The sequence below is a fragment of the Hakea prostrata genome, chromosome 3 (genome assembly GCF_041222555.1).
Source record: "Hakea prostrata isolate BN-2017 chromosome 3, UWA_Hpros_2, whole genome shotgun sequence".
NCBI classification, from domain to species: Eukaryota; Viridiplantae; Streptophyta; class Magnoliopsida; order Proteales; family Proteaceae; genus Hakea; species Hakea prostrata.
The window spans coordinates 69,114,110-69,140,418 of NC_142602.1; the positions used below are offsets into that span (position 1 = coordinate 69,114,110).

General features: G+C 38.5%; 1 protein-coding gene across 2 annotated transcripts in view; it reads right to left on the reverse strand.

The window, feature by feature from the left end:
• The window catches only part of LOC149022894 (sterol 3-beta-glucosyltransferase UGT80A2-like), a 65,845-nt gene that overhangs the window by 20,845 nt on the left and 18,691 nt on the right, over positions 1–26,309 (reverse strand). For both annotated transcript variants that reach the window (XM_089150779.1, XM_089150778.1), the window contains one exon: positions 13,819–13,930. In XM_089150779.1, the coding sequence (XP_089006905.1) occupies positions 13,819–13,930 (112 nt within the window). The remainder of the gene's footprint in view (positions 1–13,818; positions 13,931–26,309) is intronic.

Below are 26,309 nucleotides of genomic sequence, written 5' to 3' on the forward strand. Positions count from 1 at the left end.
CTAGGCTAAACATATATTAATTTCAAGGCAATACAAGATCATTTAAGGCATGAACAAAACAAAAATAAAAAAATGAGAAGTTTGGAACTGTTGGGTATGGCTCATGCTTCACATTCTATTGTTGTTGGAGTTTCCTTTGTAGCTGTTGTGGCTTAGGAGGTGTTTGCAATCTTCTATTCTAGGTAGATTTCTCATTTATTGTAATCTTCTATTCTAGGTAGATTTCTCATTTATTCTAATCTTCTAGGTAGGATATTCTTTCCTATTTCATAGATAGCAGCTGTGTATATATTGATTGTAAATTTCTGAATAATACACAAAAGAATAAAACACTTCAATTCCTATTTCGTCATGGCATCAAAACCAACCAATCTTGGGATTGCTGTTCAGCTTTCAAGCCTTCATTGCCTTTAATCTCTGGTGTTTCCGCCACACAGAGATTATTCTTCCTTTGGCCTTTATTGCCATTCTTTATTCAGCTCTGTTTTTTTTTTTTTTTTTCCTTACCTGAAAAACAGATTTTCTTTCTTTCTCCGTCTTGTCTGTCGTTTCTATCGCATCTTTGGTTCTTGTTTCACATACTATTTTTAAGCACCTACAAAGAGTATGTCAGAACCAAGAGAGGTTACTTCCGGGACTGCATTTGATCAGACAATCAAAAATCTGCAGAATGGAGAATTGCAGAATATTCAATCTGCCTACAAGCTCGATGGAAGAAATTATTTAAAATGGTCTCAACTCATTCGGACCATTCTGAAGGGCAAAGGAAAGATGAACCACCTGATTGGAGATGGACCGAAACCAGGAGATCCAAAATATGAAGCATGGGATGAAGAAGATTCTATAATTATGGCATGGATGTGGAATTCTATGATTCCATAAATCAGTGGTACATGTATGTTCTTGGCAACTGCCAAAGACATCTGAGAGGCTATCCAACAGACATATTCTAAGGCGAGAGATGCGGCCCAAGTCTACGAGGTCAAGGTTAAAACAGAGCAGCCAAACAAGGAAATAAAACGATTCTGAGAATATGCCAACCAGCTGAAAGCTTTGTGGCAAGAGTTGGATCATTACCAAGTCATCAAGACGAAGTGCTCGAGGATGCTTGCGGTAGTAAAGCAAGTATATTGAGCAAGATAGAGTCTATGATTTTTTGGTTGGGTTGAATCCTGAGTTTGACCAAATAAGGGTTCAGATTCTTGGAAAACCAGATGTGCCGTGTTTCAATGAAGTTGTAGCATTGGTTCGAGGGGAAGAGAGCAGAAGAAGACTGATGTCAGAGCCTACAAGTGTTGATAGTTCAGCAATGGTATCTCAAGGAGGAGAGCATTCAACTCCCACAACCGACAAGGCATTTGCTGCTGAAAGTGGAAAAACTAGGCAATCCAAACAGAAAAACAGAGACAATCTATGGTGTACCTATTGCAAGAAAGCTCGTCACACACGGGAAAGATGCTGGAAACATCGTGGTAAACCTCCTAGCCGAGAGTGGGGGCACAACGGAGAGCAATCTGGAAATAATGGTCAGGCGCATGTTACATTTGCATAGCAACCTGAAGCCACTAATAAAGAGGTTGCTAGCCTTAATCAGGAGGACATAGAACGTGTAAAAACTCTTTTGAGCAACCTTAACAAAAAAACTAGGTACATGTTCTTTGGCATATTCAAGTGAGTTTCCACTTTCTATTGGATTAAATGTCTTTAGTAATTCTCTTTCAAGCCCCTGGATCATAGATTCAGGTGCAACTGACCACATGACACACTCACCAAATCTTTTCACCACATATTCTCCCTGTCCAAGTAGTAGGAAGATAGCTACTGCTGATGGCTCGTTAACTACTGTGGCTAGAATTGGAAATATTGAGCTCAACTCATCCCTCACCTTGAAAAATGTCCTACATGTTCCTAGACTATCTACAAATCTCGTTTATGTGAAGAAACTCACGCAAGATTTACATTGTAATGTAGTCTTTCACCATAGTCATTGTGTATTTCAGGACAAAGATTCGGGGAGGACAATTGGACATGCTAGAGAAAGGGATGGACTCTACTACCTTGAGGCACCAAGCCAATCACATGCTACTAGTGGTAGTCCTTCTCAAACCAATAAAGAAAAAATATGGCTTTACCATCATAGACTTGGACATCCTTCCTTTAGGGTAATCAGTCTTTTGTTTCCATCTTTGTTTCAAGGCATACATGTTGATGAGTTTCATTGTGATGTGTGTGAGCTTGCTAAACACAAGCGTGTACCACTTCCTTTAAGCAAGAAAAGAAGTTCCATCCCCTTTTATCTCATTCATAGGATATTTGGGGTCCTTCTAGTGTTCCTAATGTGTCTGGGGCTAGGTGGTTCGTGTCATTCATTGATGATTGCACTCGTGTCTCATGGATTTTTATACTCAAAAACAAATCCGACGTTAGTTGTGTTCTTCCCAACTTCCATTCCATGGTTAAAAACCAATTTGGAGTTAGTATAAAAAGATTTAGATCTAATAATGCCAGAGACTATTTCAATCAAATTCTAACTCCATTCTTTCAAAGGGAGGGAATTATACATGAGTCATCGTGCGTTGATACCCCACAACAAAACAGAGTAGCTGAACGGAAAAATGGCCACCTTCTTGATGTAACTAAAGCCTCCCTATTCCAATACAATGTGTCTAAGTCATTTTGGGGGGAAGCAGTACTCACAGCAACTCATCTCATAAATTGGCTGCCTTCCAGAGTCTTAGGATTCAAGAGTCCAATGGATGTCCTTTCCCAGTTCTACCCAAACCTACAAACGACAAATAACCTTGTTCCTCGAATATTAGGGTGTGTCTCATTTGTTCATATTCATGGACCACATCGGGGTAAATTAGATCCTAGAGCACTCAAATGTTTATTTATAGGATATTCCTCCACTCAAAAGGGCTATAAGTGCTATCACCCTCCTTAAAAAAGGTTCTATGTTTCCATTGATGTCACTTTTCATTAACATAACTCTTATTTTTCCACATCTCATCTTCAGGAAGAGCATTCAATAATGGAAGACAAGAATGGGAATTCCTTACTTGACTTAGAGTTCACTCCCAAATACTTCACTATGTCATCTGAGTCAAACTGTGAACAACCTAAACTTGTTTCAGACTCACTTGTGTCAAACTGTGAACAATATGAACATATGTCAAACTTTGAAATAAAAGAGCCTATTTCTGATATTTGAGCATATGAGATTTGGCAAAGGAAAGGTGTTCTCAAGGAAGAAGAATCTTGTTCTAGAATCAGTGGCTCAGTGCAAGTTCAAAACTCCAATCCAAATTCTGGAAATGAGGTACAAATGACTAATCCTTCACTACAAACCGAATCTGATGTGCCCACAGATAGTAATGAACTAAACCTTCCTATTGCCATTAGGAAAGGCACTAGAGAATGCACAACGAAACCCATGTACCCTCTTGCCTAATTCTTGTCTTTAAACATTTTTCCCCATCTTATAGAGCCTTTCTGGTAAGTTTAAACACCATTGCCATTCCTAACAACTTATCTGAGGCTTTATCCAATAAGGAGTGGAAGCAAGCTATGAATGTGGAGATGGAAGCATTAGAAAGCAATGGAACCTGGGAACTTGTAAAGTTACCAGAAGGGAAGAAACCTGTGGGGTGCAAATGGGTCTATACATTGAAGTATCGAGCAAATGGATCTTTAGAAAGGTACAAAGCAAGGTTGGTAGCCAAGGGCTACACCCAAACTTACGGGATTGACTACCTTGAAACATTTGCTCCAGTTGCAAAAATGAATACTGTCAGAATCTTACTATCCTTAGCGGCAAATTATGGTTGGGACTTGCAATAGTTTGATATTAAAAATGCATTCTTGCATGGTGAACTAAAGGAAGAAATTTACATGGAGGTTCCACTGGGTTATGAGAATGATTTAGCTGCTAATACTGTATGCAAGTTATAAAAGGCCTTATATGGACTCAAATAGTCACCGCGGGCATGGTTTGGCAGATTTAGTAAAGTTATGATTAGTATGGGTTACAAGCAAAGTCAAGGAGACCATACATTGTTCATCAAGCACTCATCATCAGGGGGAGTCACAGCACTACTTGTGTATGTTGATGACATAATAGTGACAGGAAATGAAGAAAAAGAGAAACAAAATTTGACTCAATGCTTGGTTAAGGAATTTGAGATCAAGGCTTTAGGAAGATTAAAATACTTCCTTGGCATTGAAGTTGCTCACTCTCAACAAAGCATTTTCATCTCTCAACAAAAGTATATCACTGATCTCCTTAAAGAAATAGGAATGGTTGTGTGTAAACCAGCAAGCACTCCAATAGATCCCAACAGTAAACTTGGGAATGCAGAAGAAGATGTTGTTGTGGACCGAGAGATGTATCAAAAACTAGTAGGAAGACTAATCTACTTGTCTCACACAAGGCCCGACATAGCATATGCAGTTAGTGTAATCAGCCAATTCATGCACAGTCCAAAGGATATTCACTTGCATGCAGCTCACCGTGTGCTACAATATTTAAAAGGGACACCAGGGAGAGGCCTTTTATTTAGAAGGAATAAAGGAATGATACTAGAAGCATACACTGATGCTGATTATGCAGGGTCAACAATAGATAGAAGGTCAACCACAGGATATTGCACCTTTCTTGGTGGCAATCTTGTGACATGGAGGAGCAAGAAGCAAAATGTTGTGGCCTGGTCAAGTGCAGAAGCCGAATTTCGTGCAATGGCTCAAGGAATATGTGAATTACTTTGGTTGAAGATTATCTTAGAAGACCTAAAGGTTGAATGGGGTGGACCAATGAGACTCTACTGTGACAACAAATCAGCAATCAGTATAGCACATAACCCTGTTCAACATGACCGAACCAATCACATTGAGATTGACAGACACTTCATCAAAGAGAAGCTGGATAGCGGACTGATTTATACGCCGTATGTGTCTACACATAGTCAACTTGCTGATGTACTTACTAAAGGATTGAGCAGCTCAGCCTTTCAAAAATGCATATCCAAGCTAGGAATGGAGAATGCCTATTCACCAGCCTGAGGGGGAGTGTGGAAAATCTTAGAATCATATCATAATATTTTATTAGTATCTTTAATCTAAGTAGATTAGATTGTAATATTCTATTACAGGCATTTTTCTTATTGTATTTTTCTATTCTAGGTAGATTACTCATTTATTGCAATCTTCTATTCTAGGTAGATTTCTCATTTATTGTAATCTTCTATTCTAGGTAGATTTCTCATTTATTCTAATCTTCTAGGTAGGATATTCTTTCCTATTTCATAGATAGCAGCTGTGTATATATTGATTGTAAAGTTCTGAATAATACACAGAAGAATAAAACACTTCAATTCCTATTTTGTCAGAAACCTTACTTAATCACATGGAGGTCCGTTAACATTGATGAGAAGCTCCACCAACACGTTCCTCTTAGGCAGCAACACTCTTTTTATTAATTGTATCCTGAATTCTATCATATGTTACATGCCCAGGGCTTTATTTATAGGCTTACATAAGGAGTCCCGATGAAATTAGAACTTAGAAACTGACTTCCCTAATTGTTGTCAACATACTAATCTAAATTGAAATCGAACATAAAAAGACTATTCTGCCTTAGAACTTAAGTTGGGCAGAATTTACATAATTAAACTAAAATAAAAACATATTTTCGTACCTAAACCTACGGGCCCATAGAAAAGACCCATGACAACATAAATTCACTGAAAAAAGGCCCAACACCCATACCCATCAACCATAAGTTGATTTCAAAAGGAAATTGGCCAATTTGGTGCCAGACACGCATCAACTCCATAGCCGCTTGGACCGTTTCTAGGCATTACTCAAGAAATGTAAGACCACTATAAATTAAGTCTTCAACTTGGGGAGCTTTCTCTTCAAAGAACCATGGCGGCTTGAAAAATTCAACATGCTCATACTCAAAATCAGCAATCATGACCCTGGGATCTTCTTTAATCATAGGTTCTGTTGGTACGGTTATCTTGATCATGTTTTTGTCAACATTTGTAGCAAACACACTATTTCTTCAAGAACAACATCTTAAACATTAAAAGGTTTTCAATTACCATACATGGGATAAATTTCGACCGAAATATCTGCATTTTTCAAAATCGAAGAAAAGACTGAAATTTCAACCAAAACTGGTTTTTGGTCAATTGTTCCTTATTAAATCCTCTATCTTGGTCGAAACCTGTGATATTTGTAGCCTAGGTTTTGATCTATATTTGCCGATTTCTCTTGTATTTGGTGATTTTTACCCCCATTCTCACCCTATTTCCAAAACTATTTTGCCTTCAAACTGCTCTTTTGCTCCTACTTTGCTTTCAAACACTTCTTACGCCACAATAGTTATTCATGGCCCCAAGCCCAAACTACAAAGGAAACTCCAAGGCCCAAAGTGATATATGACCTCTACAGGCCCAAAGGCATTGCCTTGATACCCCCGTCAGGACCCCGTGTTTGTTAGCAACAGAATATGAAGCATTAGCCATACCCAACAATTCAAAACTTCCCATTTTTGTACTTTTGTTTTGTTCATACTTGAATGAGCCAGCACTTGATCTAGTTGGTCATTGTATTTTGTTGACTTGTTGTATATGTAACCATTCTATCAAACAATTCACATATGTTGAAGTAACTATGCCTACATGCAATACATTTTGTACTTCTCGAAACCAGTCATTTGTTAGTATGTTTGAAGGATAACTTTTCATTTTTTTTCTTTTTTGGGCAAACTACAAGCTCCATTGTGTTTACTATGTTTTAACTAGGTAAGAGGTAAGAAATCAGATGAAATGGAAACCATATAAGCCCCGAAACTTGGGACAAAACCTTGCTTGAAAAGTACTAGGTTTGGACCGAAATTTCGGTTGAAACCTCGAGATTTAAGTTTTTGGCAAAGTCGAAACCTGCCTTAAACTCGAAACCTCGATCCATGCATCATTCTACTTTGGTTCCTTTGAGAAGCTCTTCAAGATCAAAAGCATGGTGGGCATCAGGCCCACTCAAGTACTTCTACCTACCCTTTTGAGTTATCAACGTATCTGGCTCCTAGATTATTGACTCCAAGGTTACCAATCTTATGACCGGTCCTTCCACTCAATGCCATCAATATGCCCCTCTTGCTACAGCTAGTGCAATTCCATCAGTATGCCCTCTAGTTAGTGCTAGCGCAATTCCGAGATCCTAATATTCTAACAGGTCTATTTGTTGTTCTTTAACTCTAACACTATATTCAGTCTTGCATATTGTGTCCTTTTATACTAACGTATTATCTATTAGTAGCCTAACTAAGGATTTAAACTACAAAGTTTCCTTTCTTTTCCTTCTTATTGTATTGTATAGCATTTGGCGAATAAGAGGACGACTAAACATGGTAGGATGCAAGATGGTCTCTATCTACTCGACCATATGGCTCCTCTCAGTCCGCAACATTCTCACCAACACCACATATTTAATGGATGACCTTAGATACCTAGCTTCTACATCTGAGACTTGGTCACTCTCCTATTAAAACTTCACTTTTCTTTTCCAAGATTTATTCAGGCATTGTAATAAGGATAAAGTTTTTTTGTGAAGCATGTAATTTGCAAAACAAACAAGCTCTAATTATTCCCCTTCTAATTGAAGGAATGATTGTCCTTTTGATTTAATTCATTCAAATGTATAGGTTCTTATTCATTGTAATTCCATCTCTATTTGCATCATTGGTTTATAGCACTTATTAACTATCACACTCTTGTATTACCTAATTCTCACAAGAATAAAGTCTTCCAATGTTTCCAAGTATTTCGCAAGATGGTACAGACTCTCTTCCATGGCAAGATCAAAGCATTCCACTTTGAAAATGGTAGAGAATATATGGAGCACACTTTTCAAGCTTACTTGGCAAATCATAGTATTCTCCATTAGACCAGATATGTTGATACTCCTGCTCAAGGCGTAGCTGAAAGAAAAAATTGACACTTCTCGGAGGTTGCTTAGGCCTCCATGTTTGCTCGCCATTCAACCTCATTATTGGAGTGATATTGTCCTCAATGCTGCCTATCTGATTAACCATTATGCCTTCCCATATACTCAAATTAAAAGCACCTGTAGTTGTCCTTCAAAAAGTCCTTTTTTGGGTACCCCTAGATTCAGGTATGCCTACTATGTTCACTATCATCACTATAAAATGCCACAGGCAAGCTTAATGCACGAAGCATTCAAATCTTTGAGGGAACTGGGAAGTGGGATACTCCCCTCCCAAAACGGTCACCACTGCTACCATCCACCATCTCGTAAGTTCTTTGTTTTCAAAGATGTCATCTTTTGTGAAGCCTCATCTTACTATAACTCAACACCTCTTCAAGGGGATAATATATCTAGTGAAGATGCATTGATCCCTGGTTTTACCGACTTGGACATCCATCCAACAATCAAAAATGAGATGGAATAACCAAAGGCAACCACCTATAAATCACCAACCTACAGTCTATAGAGCCGCCAGAGCAGCAACAGATCAACTAGGCATACCAAGTGAGGGGAGCAGCAAATTCCTGGTAGAGGTACCTTGAAGACAAAAAATAAACAGCAAAATCCTAGTAATAGCATTTTGAAGTCATGTATCTGCAGATGTTAACCAAAGACACTACCAAAGCACCTTTACCATTACAAGAACCCTTTCTAGAACCAATAGCCTGGATCTCCACCTGCTCCATCTCCCAATTAGGATCTTTCTCTTGAACAACCTATAACCCATCAAAAGGATGTTTGGAAGTACAGTTATCCCATATTTCATAATATATACTTGATGTTAACTTTATAGTGGTTTTCTTGGTAAAATAGTAGTTCCATTGAAATTATTATGCTTAAAACAGGTGGGAAGCAAGAATCTAGACCATTTGGAGGTCATATAAGGCCCAAAACATAGGGTCGAAACATCAGAAAAAAGTCTAATGTTTTGACTGAAATTTTGGTCAAAACTAAAAAATTTCCCCCTTTTCTTGGGTTGAAATCTTAGTTTCCACTGAAATTTATTCCTTGATCCCATGTTGTCTCCCTTGACTCTCTTTTACATTCCTATCATAGTTTTGTCTTCCCTTTAAATCTATACCTATCTCATAGGAGTGGCAAGAGGCTTATGTAGATCCTAAGTGGGGGCAGCAATGTTGGAAGAAATGAAAGCACTTAACCAGAATGGGACTTCAGAGCTTGTCATTCTTCCTCCAAGCAAGAGACCTGTAGGTTACAGGGGGTATTTTTTGTGAAGTAAGAAAGTGATGGATTTGTAGATCGACACAAATCAGGACTGGTTGCCAAAGGATTCACCCAAACTTCCGAGATTTACGCATCTTTACAAAGCTGAACACCGTCATAGTATTACACGTGTGTCCATTTAACTTGGGAAGGGATATTCAACAATTGGATGTTAAAAATGCCTTTCTAGATGGAAAACTAGAAGAAAACGTCTACATAAAAATTTCTCCTGGTTTCTCTGATAACAAGACCCAAGGGAAAGTATGCAAACTCCGACGTACATCACATAGGCTAAAGCAGTCACATTGGGTGTGGTTTGGTTTATTCTATAACGTAATGGTGTCAATAGCGTATAAGCAAAGGAATGCTTATCACACCCTCTTCATTAAAAAGACAAGTCCTTTACAATCTATTTCTCTCTACTGATGATACAGTTGTAATAGGCAATGATGTAAATAAATATTGGAACTGAAAAAATTCCTGAGTCATGAGTTTGAAATAAAAAAAATCTAGGGAAACTAAAGTAATTTCTAGGGATTGAAGTTGCTCGTTCATCTTAAGACATATTACTATCCCAGAGAAAGTAATGTCCTAGACTTGTTATCTAAAACAAGCATATTGGGATGTCATCCAAGTGATACTCTTTTAAAATTTGCCACCAAAGTAGAGGATAGAGAAGGGGAACCTGTTGATAAAGATCATTATCAACAATTGGTAGGAAAGGTAATCTACCTATCTCACACATGACCGGACATTGCTGCTGTAATTAGTTTTGTGATTTATGATTCAGTTCATGGAAGATTCACATTTTAATCACATGTCAGCCATCTTCTGAGATCATTATCTGAATCAACTCCAGGCCAGGCTGTTCTTTTGTCCCTACATGGTCATATCTATATTGAAGCCTACATTGACGTAGACTGGGGAGGTTCACATGACTGGAAGTCCACTTCAAGAGAATGCACTTTTGTGGGCAGGAATTTGGCTACTTGGCATAGCAAAAAGCAAAATGTTATTGCAAGATCTAGTGTTGTAGCAGAATTTCAAGCTACGGCTTAAGGGATTTCTGAGATAATACAGTTACGTGGTCTGCTTGCCAGTGCCCCCCCCCCCCCCAAACCATGTTGCTCTACTGTGACATTAAAGCAGTTATAAGTATTCCTGTGGTCTAGTTCAACATCAAAGGACAAAGCATGTGGAGATTGACAGGCATTTTATCAAAGATAAATTGGAAAGAAGCATAATTTTGAATGCCATTTGTGAAGCCCGAAAATCAAGTAGCAGATTTCTTCACCAAAGGATTACCTGGACGTATATGCCACCCTATTTTGACCAAGTTGGGCATATGTGATATCTAGGTATCATCAAGGGATGATTCCCTCTCCTATGTCATCTAGAACTCCTTTATTTGAGTTGTTTTGAAGTCCATTTTAGTTTTTTTTTTTTTTTTTTCCTTTTCATTGTCAGAACCGTGTTCCCTTTTCCTACTCAAATAGGCTTTACCACTGATTGTAAGCTATAAATCTGCCATTAAGGGCTGTGAATAAAGAACAGTTCTCTGAGTAATAAACTCTCATTCTTACAATAATCCCCCTTCGAGGGCTAGTAAAAACAGAGGTTATTGATTATAAAAAAATTCAGTTATTTTCATTGCTGACTTGTGTTCTGCATGGTATCACCACTGTTCTTATTACGTTTGCAGCCTAGAAGGGTATAAATCAAGGAGAAGGCAAAAAGTGCTTCGGTCTAACCTAGATCCTCCTCTGAGTGCAGAATTAGTCCTCACGGACACCAATTACAACAACGACAACAACAAGAAGCCTTTTCCCAACCAAATGGGGTCCGCTAAATGGATCCTTGCCTTCCAATCAGTTCTATTTTGAGGTCATACTGAATACAAGGCCTTCACCACTTCTCTCAAGGTTATTTTATGTCTTCCCTAGGTCTTTAATCCTTAAATCGGCAATAAATCACTTCTCCGCACAGGGGAACTGAAAAGCCTCTGTTAAGCATGGTCATGCCACTTCAATCAACTTTCTAAGTAGATTATCATTAGATTACCAACTAATGTCCATCAAATCAGGAACAGACCATCGCCCATTTCCACCTTTTTTCCTTTTAATTTCTCTTTTCTACTCAACCTAAACAGTGCATCTGAGTGTTCCTCCATCCCCAGAACTCAGCATTTCCACCTTTGATTCCCTCATCGACCCTATAACCCTATCATCATCAGCCTCCCTTCTTTCACAAGTCACAGCCATTAAACCTTCATTACCCTTAAAAACTGCAACTTCTAGTACCTCCAGTAGAATAAACCCTCCTTCCATTGGAAGCTTCCCATCATCATTCTCCCCCTTCAGTAAAAGTTTCAGCCCCTAAGTCTAACCCTAACCCCATTGACTTTCTCTTTCTAGAAATCCTCAACCACCCTATTTTGTGGGATCACTCTGTCTAAGCCCAAGGTTGCAGCAATTATGAGTCGTTTAACCATCATTGCCCTAAAGTCCCGAACTATTGAACCAACAGCCTCCACAAAGTCCACATACAATAAGGTTCGAACTATCATTGCTGGTTCTGTTTTGGTTCAGAGCTTGGTCCTTTGGCCCTTGATTTGGATTCCCAATTACTAAGCTACATTACCCATAGTCAATATAGTTTAAGTCAATAACGTTCATATAGAGGCCATATCCCTTGGCACAATTATAATGGAATGAGATTCCTTAATCTATGTCTACCCACCCATTCCATTCTTTTCTACCACCACATCCCTATCTTGTTCCCCCTCAATTGCATATTTTGTTGGATGGCATTGAGGATGTTGAAAATTTTTGTTTCTTTACGTGCCCACTTTTTGAATCTAAAATAAAAGCTATGTCTCCAATTTGTGCTTCTCATACAGAAGACCTCTTTGTATTGGCAAGGAATACCTCTGGCAATTTAAAGTTTTATTGGGTGGCACTATTTGCGGGGACAAAGTAATGATTTCCCAATTACAATTGGGCTACATCAGGAATCAACTTTAAGCTCATATTTATTTGCAATTGTAATGGATGAATTAACCAAAGACATTCAAGACGAGGTCCCTTGGTGTATGCGTTTTGCTGATGATATTGTGTTGATAGATGAGACTCAAGTGGAGATTAATACCAACTTAGAATCATGGAGAACAACATTGGAATCAAGAGGCTTTAAATTAAGTAAAACAAAGACAAAATATCTAGTTTGTAACTTCAGTCATGATCGGGAAAACAATGAGGTGGTGAAACTTGACGATAAGGAGATTCCTTATAGTGATTCTTTTAGGTACCCAGGTTCAATCATAAATTAAAAAAAATAAAGTGATATAGAGGATGATGTTTCCCAAAGAATTAAAATAGGGTGGATGAAGTGGAGAGGTGTGTTCGGGGTCTTGTGTGATCGATGTACTCCATTAAAGCTTAAAGAAAAATTATATAGGACCATCGTTTGACCAGCTATGATGTACGGTGCATAGTGTTGGGCTGTTAAAAAGAACCATATAGATAAACTAAGTGTAGCAGAAATGAGGATGCTAAGATGGATGAGTGGCAAAACTAGGAATGATAAGAAAAGGAATGATAAATTAGAGTTGGTCTAGGAGTTGCTCCCATAAGTGATAAGCTTCGGGAAAGTCGTTTGAGGATTGAGGTTTCTATTTAATTCGTCTTCACCAATCCTCTTGATGATTCCAAGTTATTAAAGATGAAACTTGAAAAAGAAAAAGATTCAAGCCACATCACTTTGCTGGCTGCTTGTTCCTTTGCATCAACAAAGAAACTGTGGACGACAATGGAAAAAGAATAGAACGAAGACCCCCTATAACTTATCCCAATCAGCCCATTCAACAATATAGATTTCATACATCAGATTCCTTATCTTATCAAAGATGGATTTTCCCAGCCCTTGTTCATGCCATGAATTCAAAGCTCAACCTCAACCATTGCAATTGCTCCCCACTGCCTTCTTTCTTTCTTTCCTCCCCCACCTCCCTCTCCTCTTGGGACTTTGTCCCCAAAAAAGTTGTAAATCTAGTCGTTTATACCCTGCAAACCTAATACCGTATTGCCTAAAAGTATTTCAAATAAATAGAGAAGTAACATACACATGAACGTTTGGTCTAAGTGTATAACTGACATTTTAGATACTCCAATTCAACTGTACAGATTTCCATTTGAAAAAGCATCCACGAGATTTTCAAAATGTTGCAACAGAAAGCAAACATTCCAATGGACCAGTGGGCCACCCAACAGAAAAACAGAAAGCAATTGCATAAAAGACTAACAAACAAAAGCATAGTTTCCAATCCGCACCACACATTCTAAAATTGACATCCCAACGGACAGTAGGAAATAAGAGGATACAAAATAGAGAAGGGGAATTCTATCTTGGTTAACAACTTGTGAAGAAATGAAATCCTCTATAACCCTAAAAAGATCAAATATGTATATGAAAACAGACAGGAATTCCAAATCACCAAATACAAGAGGCTACTTTTTTATATTTATGGAGAAAACTTAGGTCACTTACATTCAGCAAGAACTTTTGGATCGCCTCCTAAAGGATAGAATTCCAACCCAGCTGTCAAGACAAATTCTTTGAAATTTGCATGAGTTGCCAATCTGACACGATGCCCAAAATCCTGCAAGAAAATATGAGGTTCGCTCAAGTAAGGGCAAACGAAATCTTGTCAGAATATGTAAACTCATATAATTGAAGGAGTCAGGAAAACACTACTTAATGACAGAAAAAATCATGTTGTAAACCAGTCAGTGTTTAGAAAGAAAGGGGGAGGGGGGAAAGTGGCAAAGGTAGGGACAATTGCGAAATCCCAATTCAAGTTGTAATGAAAATTTCATATCTAGCAAAATTAGGAGATTTTACAACAAACGCCTTATCCCAACTAAATGGGTTTGGCTACATAAATCCTTGCCTTCCAATCAGATCTATTTGATACTATATTGGATACAAGGCCTAAGCCATGCATATGTTTTCTCATCACTTTATTAAGGTTATCTTAGGTCTGCCGGTAGCTCTTTTAGTTCCTTCAATCTGGATTATATCATTCCTCATATAGGGGCATTTAAAAGCCTCCATTCAACATGGTTGTGCCATCTGAAACGACTTTCTCATCGCTTACTATCTATCAGGGCAGCTTCCAAACCAGATTTAGTACAATCATTCCATACTTTTTATGTTTCCTAGTTTTCACCTATCCATCTCAACATCCTTAAAATCTGCTACACTGACTTTATTTATATACTGCTTTTTGAAAGCCCAACACTCAACATACATCCCAGCTGGGGTGCCAAAACAAGCAAGGGATGAGTCCAATGGAGAGATTGCTGGTCAGACCACCCTGATAACCAACACTAAAGCAGTGGAGATTAAGCATTCAGATTCTCCCCTGGTGCCACATATTAGTAAATGGAGTAAGTAATCTTATTCGCCAATCCACTGCAAGCCAAACCACAAAGTCGTGAGAAAGTGGGAACAGGTGCCAAGAACATAGATATTTCACAGGTTGACTAATGCCAAACAGGACAAAGAATGGATCATCTCGAAAGGAGGTCTGAACTAAGAACACATGGCCTAGAGGCCCCAGACAACTCTTTCTATCTTCCCCCCACCTTCTTTTCCTCTCCCATCCTAAAGAGGGGGGGGGGAGGGTCATTAATTATTAGTTAGCAATCATTACCTTTATTTGGTTTTTCAAAGAAGATGTTGCAGAGATAGGATTTGAATCCATGACCCCAAGGTTATGAGCCTTGCAAGCTACCATACTGCTCTACCCACACCAAAGAGAACCAGGAAGGAATAGACAAGTGATAATTCAATGGGCCTCTCTACCACACCTATATCACCTATAGAATAGCCAGGGCACCCCTTCATGATCCACAAGCAAGTTCAATCATAATCAGTGTGCCCTTTACCATTGTAGAAGTTCTTCCTAGAAAAGCCATCAAATTGATGGATCTTAATAGGGAAGAGTTGCGCCATTTGACAAATGGGCTTGAACCATACATCATAGCTAGTCGTCAAACAGTCCTAAAAGATTTTGCTTTGATTTTTGAAAGGAATACACTAATAGCCCAAAACCCCTGATGCACTTATCCACTTCATTCATCCTATTTTAATCAAAAAAAAAAAAAAAAAACACAACAACTAGGAAACACCATCCTCTATATCCCGTTCTTTATTATGAGTGCACCAAAGTACTAAGTAATCACTTTGCAAAATCTCCTCATCAAGTTCCCCCACTTTGTTATTTATCTGAGCATGACCAAAGTTACAGATTAGGTATTCCAATTTCGGTCCACTTAGATAAAAACCTTATAGGTCCAAAGTTGACCTCCATATACCTATCTTAAGGCTGCAACTGGGCCGGGCTGGACCGGGCTTTTGCAATCCCAAGCTGTTGGATTCTATTAGGAGTCTAATAAGAGTTTGTATAGGAGTTAAATTAGAGTTTGCATTCATGTAAACTTCTATTCCTTGTAATAGTCTACTTTCCACTTTATTATAAATAAAGGGCTTGAGATCATTGATCTAATAAGCCATTCTACTACAATCGTTTCTTTCAACATGGCATCAAAGGCCTAAATTCGATTAGGATCTTTTTCTTCTCTTTCCTTTTTTTTTTTTCTCTGCACTATCTTTTTTCGTTCTTCAGTTACTGCTGCAAATTCGATTGGGTTTTTTTTCTTCTCGTTCTTCACGCACTATCTTTTCTGTTGCAAGAAGACCACAGAAAAAAAAATATCGAAGAAGAGAAGGACCATCACTGCTGGTTCTAACCCATCGACCTTCTTTTCTTTCTTCTTTTCTGGCCGTTCCGTCCTTTTTTCTCTCTTTGTTCTTTGTTCCGCTGCACTACATAGGTTCGATTAGGGAAGGCCAAGAAAAAGAAGAAAAAAAAGGGGAAAGAAGAAGAACAAGAACCGATTCACAGACTGCTTCCTACTGTTTCGCTGCTTCTTGCTGCTTCTTTTGATTAGAAGAGAAATCACATCGCACACTGTTGAATCTCCTAAATTTTTTCAAACCCATTGCCTTTTTTTCTGGCACTTCTTCAAGTTCCGCTGCACTGAGCTCGATTATAAAAGACCAAGAACAAAAGAAAGAAAAAAAAAGGAAAGAAGAAGAGCAGAAGAACTCCGCAAACCCATCTTCTTCTATCTTCTTCTTTTGAGTTTTGATCGATCGCTGCTCCTCTACCATCGCCTTTGCCATCGAACCAGGTAAGTCTTCAATTTTTTCAGGTGTGAGCGTGTGAGGAAGAAGATATCGTTGGTTATTTTATTTGGTTGGTTTTTTGGGTTCAACCTCTGGTTCGGTTTTTTAGCTTGGTTTGGTTCAGTTCTTGGCTCATTATCCAAAATAGACAAACCATATTTTTCCTTTTTTGTCTCTGGTTCTATTAGCCAAAAACCAGTAGACCAGACCAGATTTTTTCTCTAGTTCTATTAAAAAAAAAAAAAAAAAGGAGAAAAATTGTCTGAGTTGTTTGGCTATTGCATTCTACGACATTTCTATTACTTCGATAGGGTGAAGACTGAAGAACTGCAGATAATTTTGTCAACATGACAACTATTGATGATACTACTGCTCTCACTGGATCCGAATATTTTTCCACTTTTCATTCTCTTTTGGTAAGATTTAATGGCACAAATTACTTGATCTAGTCTCGATCTGCTTACCTGACTATTGCTGGAAGAGGACTAGTTGGATACATTACGGGCACTACTATCAAACCCACTACCGCAGGTGTTTTACAAGATAAATGGATATCAAACGACTCTCTTATTATGTCATTCCTTTTGAATTCCATGCATCCAAATATTGCCCGGGGTTACCTATTACTTGATACTGCAGCCCAAATTTGGAAGGCTACTACTGAAACATATGGACAGTTGGGGAATGATGCACAGGTTTATGAGCTACAAAAGAAGCTTCATGAGACTACCCAAAAGAAACTAACTATGGCCCACGATTATGCTGAGTTGCGATCTCTTTGGCAAGAGTTGGATCATTATGGGGATTATCACCCCACTAATCCAGATGATGTGGCGACATATAAGAAGTATATTGATAAGATTCGAGTATATGACTTATTAGCAGGTTTGAACGTGGAGTACGATCAGATCAGAGTGCAAGTCTTAAGTCGTTCTCCCTTTCCTACACTAGAAAAGTCTTATGCTCTTGTTCAGTGTGAGGAAAGTCATCGATTAGTCATGCTTCATACTCTTATTATGGAGAAATCAGCTTTACAGTCTGTTCGCACTAAATCTGATCCGGCTAAGGAGATTGTTAAGTGTGAGCACTGTCACAAACCATATCATACCAAGGAAAATTGTTGGAAACTGCATGGGAAGCCTACTGATTTTGAGCAAAAATGAGCACAAAGACAGGGAAAACAAAAGGCTAATCTTTCTGAGACAGTTTCCACCACACCCTCTGCAGACGTTGGTTTTTCACAGGAGGAGTTCGCTACTCTGCGACGTATTCTGCAGTCTTCTACTGCCGGTACAGCCTCGACCACTGCTTCCTCTACTACCCCTACCAACTCCTACCTAGCTACTTCAGGATCTGGGGAAGGAGATTGGTCGTGGTAAATGGACTTTATTTGCTCGAGCCGATTGGAGGATCTACTTCTGCTTTGACTACATCTTCTAATCCGGTCCATTCGGTAATATCAAACCTTCATTAGAGGCACCGTAGGCTCGGTGAACCCCCTTTCAAATTTTGTCATTTTCTCTAGATTTGTTTTCTTGATACTTTTATCTTACCATTACAATTTCTTCCTTTCCAAGTTTCCCCATTGGAATTTCCTTTGTTATTATCTTCCCACGTGTAACGCTACACGTGAGGGGGAGATTGAAGATGTCTACAATTCAAAGCCTTTCATGTAGACTTCCTTATGTAGAATTTGATCTTTGTTACCTTTGAAAGTTTGTCCCTTACCTTCGCAATCTTCCACTTTGGAGATCTAACATTGCTATATAGCTATCTTTTTGACTATGCAAAACTTGATCTCTGTTAACCCTGGAGATTTGCCCCTTAACTTGACATCTTCCCTTCGGAGATCTAACCTTGCAAAAGACTTGTCGTTTGACCTTTGCAGAACTTGATCTTTATTACCTTTGGAGATTGTCACTTATCTTGACAAAATTTCCCCTACCTTTGGAGATTGTCCCTTGGCAAACTTTCCCTTTAAAGATCTAACATTGCTACAAATCAAAACTTTCACTTTGGCTGTTTTACCCTAGCTATTGTTACTCCAAAAATATATTTTCCCTCAGATTTGTGCAGAAATTTAGTCTTCTCAACATTTGAAGATTCTACTTTTTTACTTGGGCGTTCTTCCTTGGAGACATAAAGTTGCAGTAAAGATGAGGACAAATCAAATGGAAGTCTATAAGGCAAACGTAATCTATAAGTTTGAAGATCAAATTGCAAATGTTTACCTTGGACAGATGTTTTATACTTTTTTGGTCAAGTTGGACATGTGTGATATCCATGCCTCAACTTGAGGGGAAGTGTTGGATTCTATTAGGAGTCTAATAAGAGTTTGTATAGGAGTTAAATTAGAGTTTGCATTCATGTAAACTTCTTTTCCTTGTAATAGTCTACTTTCCACTTTATTATAAATAAAGGGCTTGAGATCATTGATCTAATAAGCCATTCTACTACAATCATTTCTTTCAACACAAGCCCAACCCTATATGTTATAATCTGAGCCCATTCCCGCCCTGACCTTAGTTCAGGGCCAAGGATTATTGTCCCTGGCCCTAAGCCCTACAGGGCCAAGCCAAGCCCATTCCCCCTAATTGGCCCTAATTGGGCCGGGTCGGGATGGGTTGGCCCTGATTGGCCCTAATTGGCCTTGGCCCTGGCCCTAACCCTGATTGGCCCTAATTGGCCTTCACCCTAATTGGCCTTGGCCCTGGCCCTAACCCTGATTAGCGTTGATTGTCCCTGTCCCTAGCCCTGATTGGCCATGATTAGCCCTATCCTTGGCCCTAATTGGCCCTGACCCTGATTTGCCTTGTCCCTGGCCCTGATTGACCACCCTATCTTGGCCCTAGCCTTAATTGGTCCTATCCAATAAAAGTATCATAAGTAAACTGAAAATAAAATTCATAGAAATATAAGATGATTCAAGCTCATACAAAATGATAAAATAGTCAATAAGTTGATAGTGTTGCTTTAAACATAAATAAATTCATACTTCATAATTCTATATTGATCTCTGAAAGTCTCTCATTGCTTTGATGATGGAAATTGAAAACCTCTCCCATTACTTTGGTGATGAAAATTGAAAACCCCTCCCATTGATATCTTTATTCAACAAAAAAAAATCCTATTCAAAACTTTGTTAACAAGTAAATCAACAATAATTTAGTATTGATATTTTTTCGTAGTTAAACAAAATTATATTTTAGTTACAAACATAACTATCTATCCTTAATAAGGTTTTTTTTTTCTTCCTAAAATATCACATTGGAGGCAAAAGAAAGATGTCAATATTCATGATGAGAAGTTAGGGTGTGGATTTGTTAGATATTAATTCTCTATATACTAGTTTTTATTATTTATAATATATTATCTCGCCTTAGTCCAAAAAACAAAGTCAATGATTTTTTTGAACAAAAAATGACTTAGTTTGAAAAATAAAAATTATCTTAAATAATATAAAAAGTGAACTCATAGTCTAATATGATTAAAAGGACTGAAGGTCAAAGTCGAGACTTATAGTTATATCAATGTTAATGTGAAGATTAGGATAAAAATCTAATACATGATCAGGGTCAAATTAACATTAAGACTAGAGCCAAAATTAGGGTCAGGATCGGGCCAAAATCAGGTGGATGTTTACTACATTGGTAATGAAGATATAATTTATTTTTGTTAATTTTTTACAAAATGATCATGTTTTTAAAATTTGACATATGTCAAATATTCACCCATATGGATTATAATTAATTCCTTTCCATATGGGTGGAGGGTCCAAACTCAAATCAAGGCCAAAATCATGGGCCTAAATCAGGGCCAAGATTAGGGCCAAGATCAAGGCCAAGATCAGGGCCAAGATCAGGGCCAAAATCAGGGCCAAAATCAGGGCCAAAATCAGGGCCAAAATCGGGGCCAAAATCGGGGTCGTAACCGGGGACAGGATCGGGGCCAGGATCAGGGCCAGGATCAGGATCAGGGTCAGATCGTCAAAATCAGGGCTAGAATCAGGGCCAAAATTAGGGACAGGCCGGGATGGGCTGGGCAGGCCAAAGAGCAATCCCAGGCATGGTGGGAGATCTCACGAGATACCTCGTTTTTTCACATAGGCAAGACGAGATGGAGGTCGAGAGCAGAGAGTTGGGATATCTCGCCGAGATCTCGCCATATATCTCGCCCTGGATCTCGCTAGAACTCTCAATTTTTGCCTTTTTCTTGTGGATTTTGGCTGAATTTTCACTTGCAACTACTCTTAGCACATCTACAACATCAAAGGAAGATCAATCATTCTCTACTTGTCTTATGAATTAAAGATTTAATGACTTACATAGAACTTCTAATGGTTGTATAATTATTCTATTCTTGAAATTGAGATTTTAATACTCATATGGATGGAATTTTGATAACATTTAAATTAATTAATGCATTTGATATACTTACTTTTCATTTATATGCCTTAAAGATTCTATATTACATGTTCTATAACATTGCATTCCCTAATCCTACTACATTTCGGTTTCATACTATGGGTAGATTTATAAATCATACATAAGGTTGTTTCTGACAAATCCAAGGCCACCAATGTGTTCAAAAGGCCTTAAATAAGCTAAATACCAAGTTTCAACTCAATTGGGACCCTACAACCCACCGAGATGGGCCACCGAGTTGACGCCAAAACATTGTATATCTCGACCGAGATCTCACCGAGATGGTCACGATCTCTCTTTTTCAAGGTGGCGAGATCTCTCTTGAGAGCGAGATCTTCTACCATGATTCCAGGCCCGCCCTTGGCCCTAGTTTAGGGCCAGAATATTTTAACCCTAACCCGCCCTTAAGGCCAAAATCTTTAGCCCAAGCCCTATTCGGGCTCAGGGGCAAGCTTAGGCGGGTCAGGGCTTCCAGGGCCAAACTTGCACCCCTAACCTATCTTGGCATTATCCCTGTTTGTGTCTCATCTACCAGAAAAATATATCATTACCAACAGAACTCATCATGGATATTGGCAGTTCAATCATCTATGATAAGTGCAAATAAATAAGGGCTTAAAGTTGATGCATGATATAACCCAATCGTAATTGGGAATTACTATAATCGGGAATTCACCACCTTGGCCCCAACCTTTCTCACACTTGTCACTGACTCTCTAGGGACTATTGTCATAGGCTTTTTCTTTGTCAATGAAATCATTTTTACACTCTCTATACCATTTATAAGTCTTCCAATAAGGTAAAAAGCATCCATTGTAGATCTTCCTAGAATTGAACCAAATTGGTTCTTCATAATACTGGTTTTTTGTCTCAAATAGGTTTCATTTACCCTCTCCTATAATTTCATAGTATGACACATCAGTTTTATGCCTCTATAGTTATTGTAGCTTTGCATATCCCCTTTATTTTTCTAAATTTGGTATCACAATGCTTCTCCTCTACTCAACTGGCATTTCCTTGTGCTCATAATTTTATTAAATAACTTGGTCAGCTAAGCTAACTCATGAGTTGCTTCCACACTTCTATTGGGAATTGGGATTTCATCTAGACCTTGTGCCTTGCTGATGTAACCAACCAAAGAGATTCTAGCAAAGCCTGAAAGAAAGCCCAAGCCCGTTAACAACTTGCAGCACTGCCAGGAGGGGGCCCAACTTTAGCAAGGATAATTTGGTCATCATCCACCCCTAGTTCAAGTCCCAGACTCCCAATTAGTGTTTGAATAATTTCAGATATTTTGGAGAGTCCTTATCTACTTTTGTTTTGTATATTGGGAGTCCTAGTTGTTTGGTCATTTAAGAGTCCCAGTTTAGGTACGAGATTTTTTAAATAGTCAATTGAGAACTCCTAAGTTGTTAATTCAATTAGGAGTCAATTTGGAGGTGTCCCTTGTAGGAGACTACAAATTCAGATCTAGGCTTGTAACTCAAATCAGTTTTTGATGAATAAAGTTATTGAGAGCTGCAGCCAGGAAGTGCACATGAGTGCTTCAAGCCTTTGATAACCTGCATGTAACACCCGCACCCCAAGATTCTGGAACCATTTTTTTTTCTAGTTAATGAACCGGGTCAACCTAGGGAACTGCATATCGATGATTGAATTAGCAAGCAAAACCCGAGATACCGTGAATGGGGAAGTCATCCCAGTGAGGTACATAATCAATTGTTTAACATATGATATTTGACTTTATAACGAACAGATAATCAGTAAGAACATTATATAATGATTTTGAGCTCAACACTGATAATGACATCTCGGCCCCAATCAAACGAACACCAACATACCTAAAATGTTGAGGGAGTCGAGGGTAATTGAATAATGATATGAAATGGAAATGAATTCTAAATCCTTAAATGGGACGAAACCTAGTTCCGTCAGTGAGCCCCACATATGATGGAATTAGACTGAATTGAGAATGGGGAAATGATTGGCATAATTTTTTGAACTTGAAGGTACAAACAACTAGATCTTTGAATAGGCCCCATGTAAGCAATCGAAGTGGACCCACCAAGCCATAAGTAAAAGCCCATGATTAAAAATCCATTAACCAAGATATTGTGTATATATATATATATATATATGGGGTATATATGTGCGTATATATATAACATTGTGTTAATATAAGTCAAAAGGTGGGTTGTTGGGGTGGAGGAAGAGGGGAGGGACACCTCACCACTCACCCGCCCCATTCACTCTCCTTCTCCACGTAAAGGAGGAGGTGGAGGGTGAGATATAAGAAATATATTATATTATATTGATAAAGATCATATATTATGAAAATTTTGGAGAGAGGAGGCAGAATCTACATGACAAAAAGAGAAAGGAACAAGAGAGAGAGAGAGAGGAGAAGAGAAATAAAGCAAGAGTTACAAGTTCATCACTTAAGGTAAAATCTCAAGCTTCTACTTCTTCTTAATTTTGGTTAGAATTCCTTAATCTATGTTCTAATTGGAGAAATTATGCATGAAATTCGATAATTATCATGTTAGATTCTTAGAAAATCTGAAGATGTGTATGCTGGAATTGTCTACAATTAAGCTCAAATCATAAAGGTCATGAGAATAAGGGTTGTTATGCAAAAATTCCAAGTCAATTTTGAAGCACCACCCAAAATTGGCAATCCAGACCAAGGACCCCTAGATTCCGGACTTAAATCTAGAATTTATAGCACATTTAGGTCTGATGAGCCTCTATGAGCAAAAGCCCTAAGTTTTGTAGTGTAACTTGGACCAAAATACCGAATCTGGATTGAGTGTAGGGTCTGAGTGGACGGTTCAGCTGGACCATTCAGTCGCGCATAACCTACACTCAATGATACCTAGGGTGGTCCAACTTGATTAACATACTTTCTTTCTTTTTTTCGATTTGATTAACATACTAGAATTATGAGTTAAGTAAAAGCCTGACCTTAATGAGGGCAGACAACCAGAAGCCCAAAGTTTGGATTGAAAATGGGGCAAAATACAAATAAGGTTAGTGAGTATAAGACTCAAGTGTATGACTCAGTATACCAACACTACACTCCTGTCAAATAAAGTGCTAAGTCTCTATTAGATTATTAAAATTTGTATGAAGCTTAACAAAAGGAAGAGTTGAACCAAATTAATGAAATCCTAGAGTCGTTCCCTAAGATCTATGAAGGAAGAGAATATAGCAGATGAGTGAAGGGATGACCCTAAGTGTAGGATCATCATACACGTAAGATTACTAACGTTGTTCTATCATTGAATTGTGAATAACCTTCAAGAAGAAAAGAATAAGCACTGGAGTAACAGGTAAGTAAATTCTTACCCCTAGTTGTATACAACTGGGTAGCACTGAACCTTATATGATGCATGACTTTATGCTATGATGATTAGTTTAACGTTAAACACATGTGATGGATGGCAATAAAATGACACGTTTGTGTTTATGATATGGAGACGACATGACATAGTTATATTTACAGTATTGGAAAGGATATGAGTGTGTTTATGAAATGGACATGACATAGTTGTGGAATAGAAACACGAGGGTATGACAAGTGGCACGACATGGTTATAAGTATGGTTATGCTAATAGAATGGTGATGTAATGTTATGTTCATGGACTAAAAGTTATATGAATGACTGATAGGATTGTAAGAAAGTTGAAGAGGATCTTGATAAGTACCTCATCTAGTATGCCCATAGGGCTTAAGAGTGAAGAATGGGATCAGGTGAGTGTAGCATCACCTAGAACTAAAACCAACTATGAGATGAAAGGGGAAACCCAGCCCCGAAGAGGGTAAAGGAACCTCAACCCTCCTTTGTATGACAGTGATACATTCCGATACATCAAGAGGGCACAATCTTGCGACAGGATACGTTCCGACTTGAGTTGAGGTAAGGAAACTGGTAAGGGCAATTGGTAAGAGGAAGAGGTGAGTAAACGATGTGGAAGGTCTCAACCCTTCTTAGTATGACGGAGATCCATTCCAGTACAAGAAGGGAATGTTTATGCGATGGAATTTGTTCCGGTACCGGAAGGGAACGTTCATGCAACAGGATCTGTTCCAGCATAAACCAAGATAAAGAAATGCATGTATAAAAGAAGGATAAGGGGAAGACAATGTTTATTATGTAAATAGCCAGAAAGAATAGTATGAAAGAGTGTAGCTACTACTTTATACACTCTCTGTTGAGGTGCCATGTAACGAGAACCACAAAATAAGAAAAGAAAAAGCTCACATACAGCTGCATTAGAAATACTCCTGTTTGTATTGTCTTGTATGTATTCTTCTAATAAATTGGATTTCTATTTTCTTTAATGCCTTTAATATGGTTCTTGCTACTGTATGAATGATTTGGCGGTGGTTTTACTAACTGAGCTGAAATGCTCATTAAAGTTCTTCAACTGTTCCAGACTCAGGTGCCAAAGACAAAGGTAAAGAGGTCATTGTGGTGGCTAAGACTAAGTGACTTCCAGTTCACTCCACTTGGGACTAAGTAGGTGTTATCAAGTTCTACAACTTCAACAGCTGTAAGGTAATCTAGTGTGTAAGGTACTGTTAGATGCCAAAAGGATCACTATTATATGACTTTGGGGGTTTTGATGTCTATGTTAGTAAAGTAGTAAACTGAATGCACCCTTTTGACCACTGTTATGGATGTGTAGCGATGGAATGACCTTTTTGGATTTGTAAGTAAATGAGATAATGTCCTTGGGAACCCCTTTAGTATCAGCTTCCGCTTGCACTGTTACATCTATGAACAGGTAAATGACAAGATCCTGAGCGTTCCCAATTGGACTGCAGTGCTATGGGCCCCACTGGGTCTAGGAAACTGGGGTGTGACACCGTGACACCTAGATACCTAGATTAAGGCGTTTTCTTCTTCAACCTTCGATCTACATCCTTCTCCCTTCAAGTAAGTTCATCCCCCAGCCCTACCCCACCTCTAATTTCCCTCTCCTAGGCTCCCATCTTCCTCCCTAAACCTTACGGCACTTAGAGAAACCATAAAACCCTAAAGTTGTAGCAACTCACCAACCCTCATCCAAAACCCAAATCCCCCAGGAACTCCATCACACCCTTCCCCTCTACCCTCGACTTCAAGTGGAACCCTGACCCTATTTTCAGATCCCTCCTTTAAAACTCAAACGCTAAACCCTAGAATACCTACTGCAATTGTTAAAACAGCGAAACAGCAATAAAAGTACTTCAAATACAGCTTTGGTACATCCTAATTGGACCCTACAGCAACCCTAACTCATCCCCTAAGCCCTGGAAACCCAACTGCAAGGTTCTAAACCCATTTCCCTCCCTTGCCGCAGACTCTAGAAACC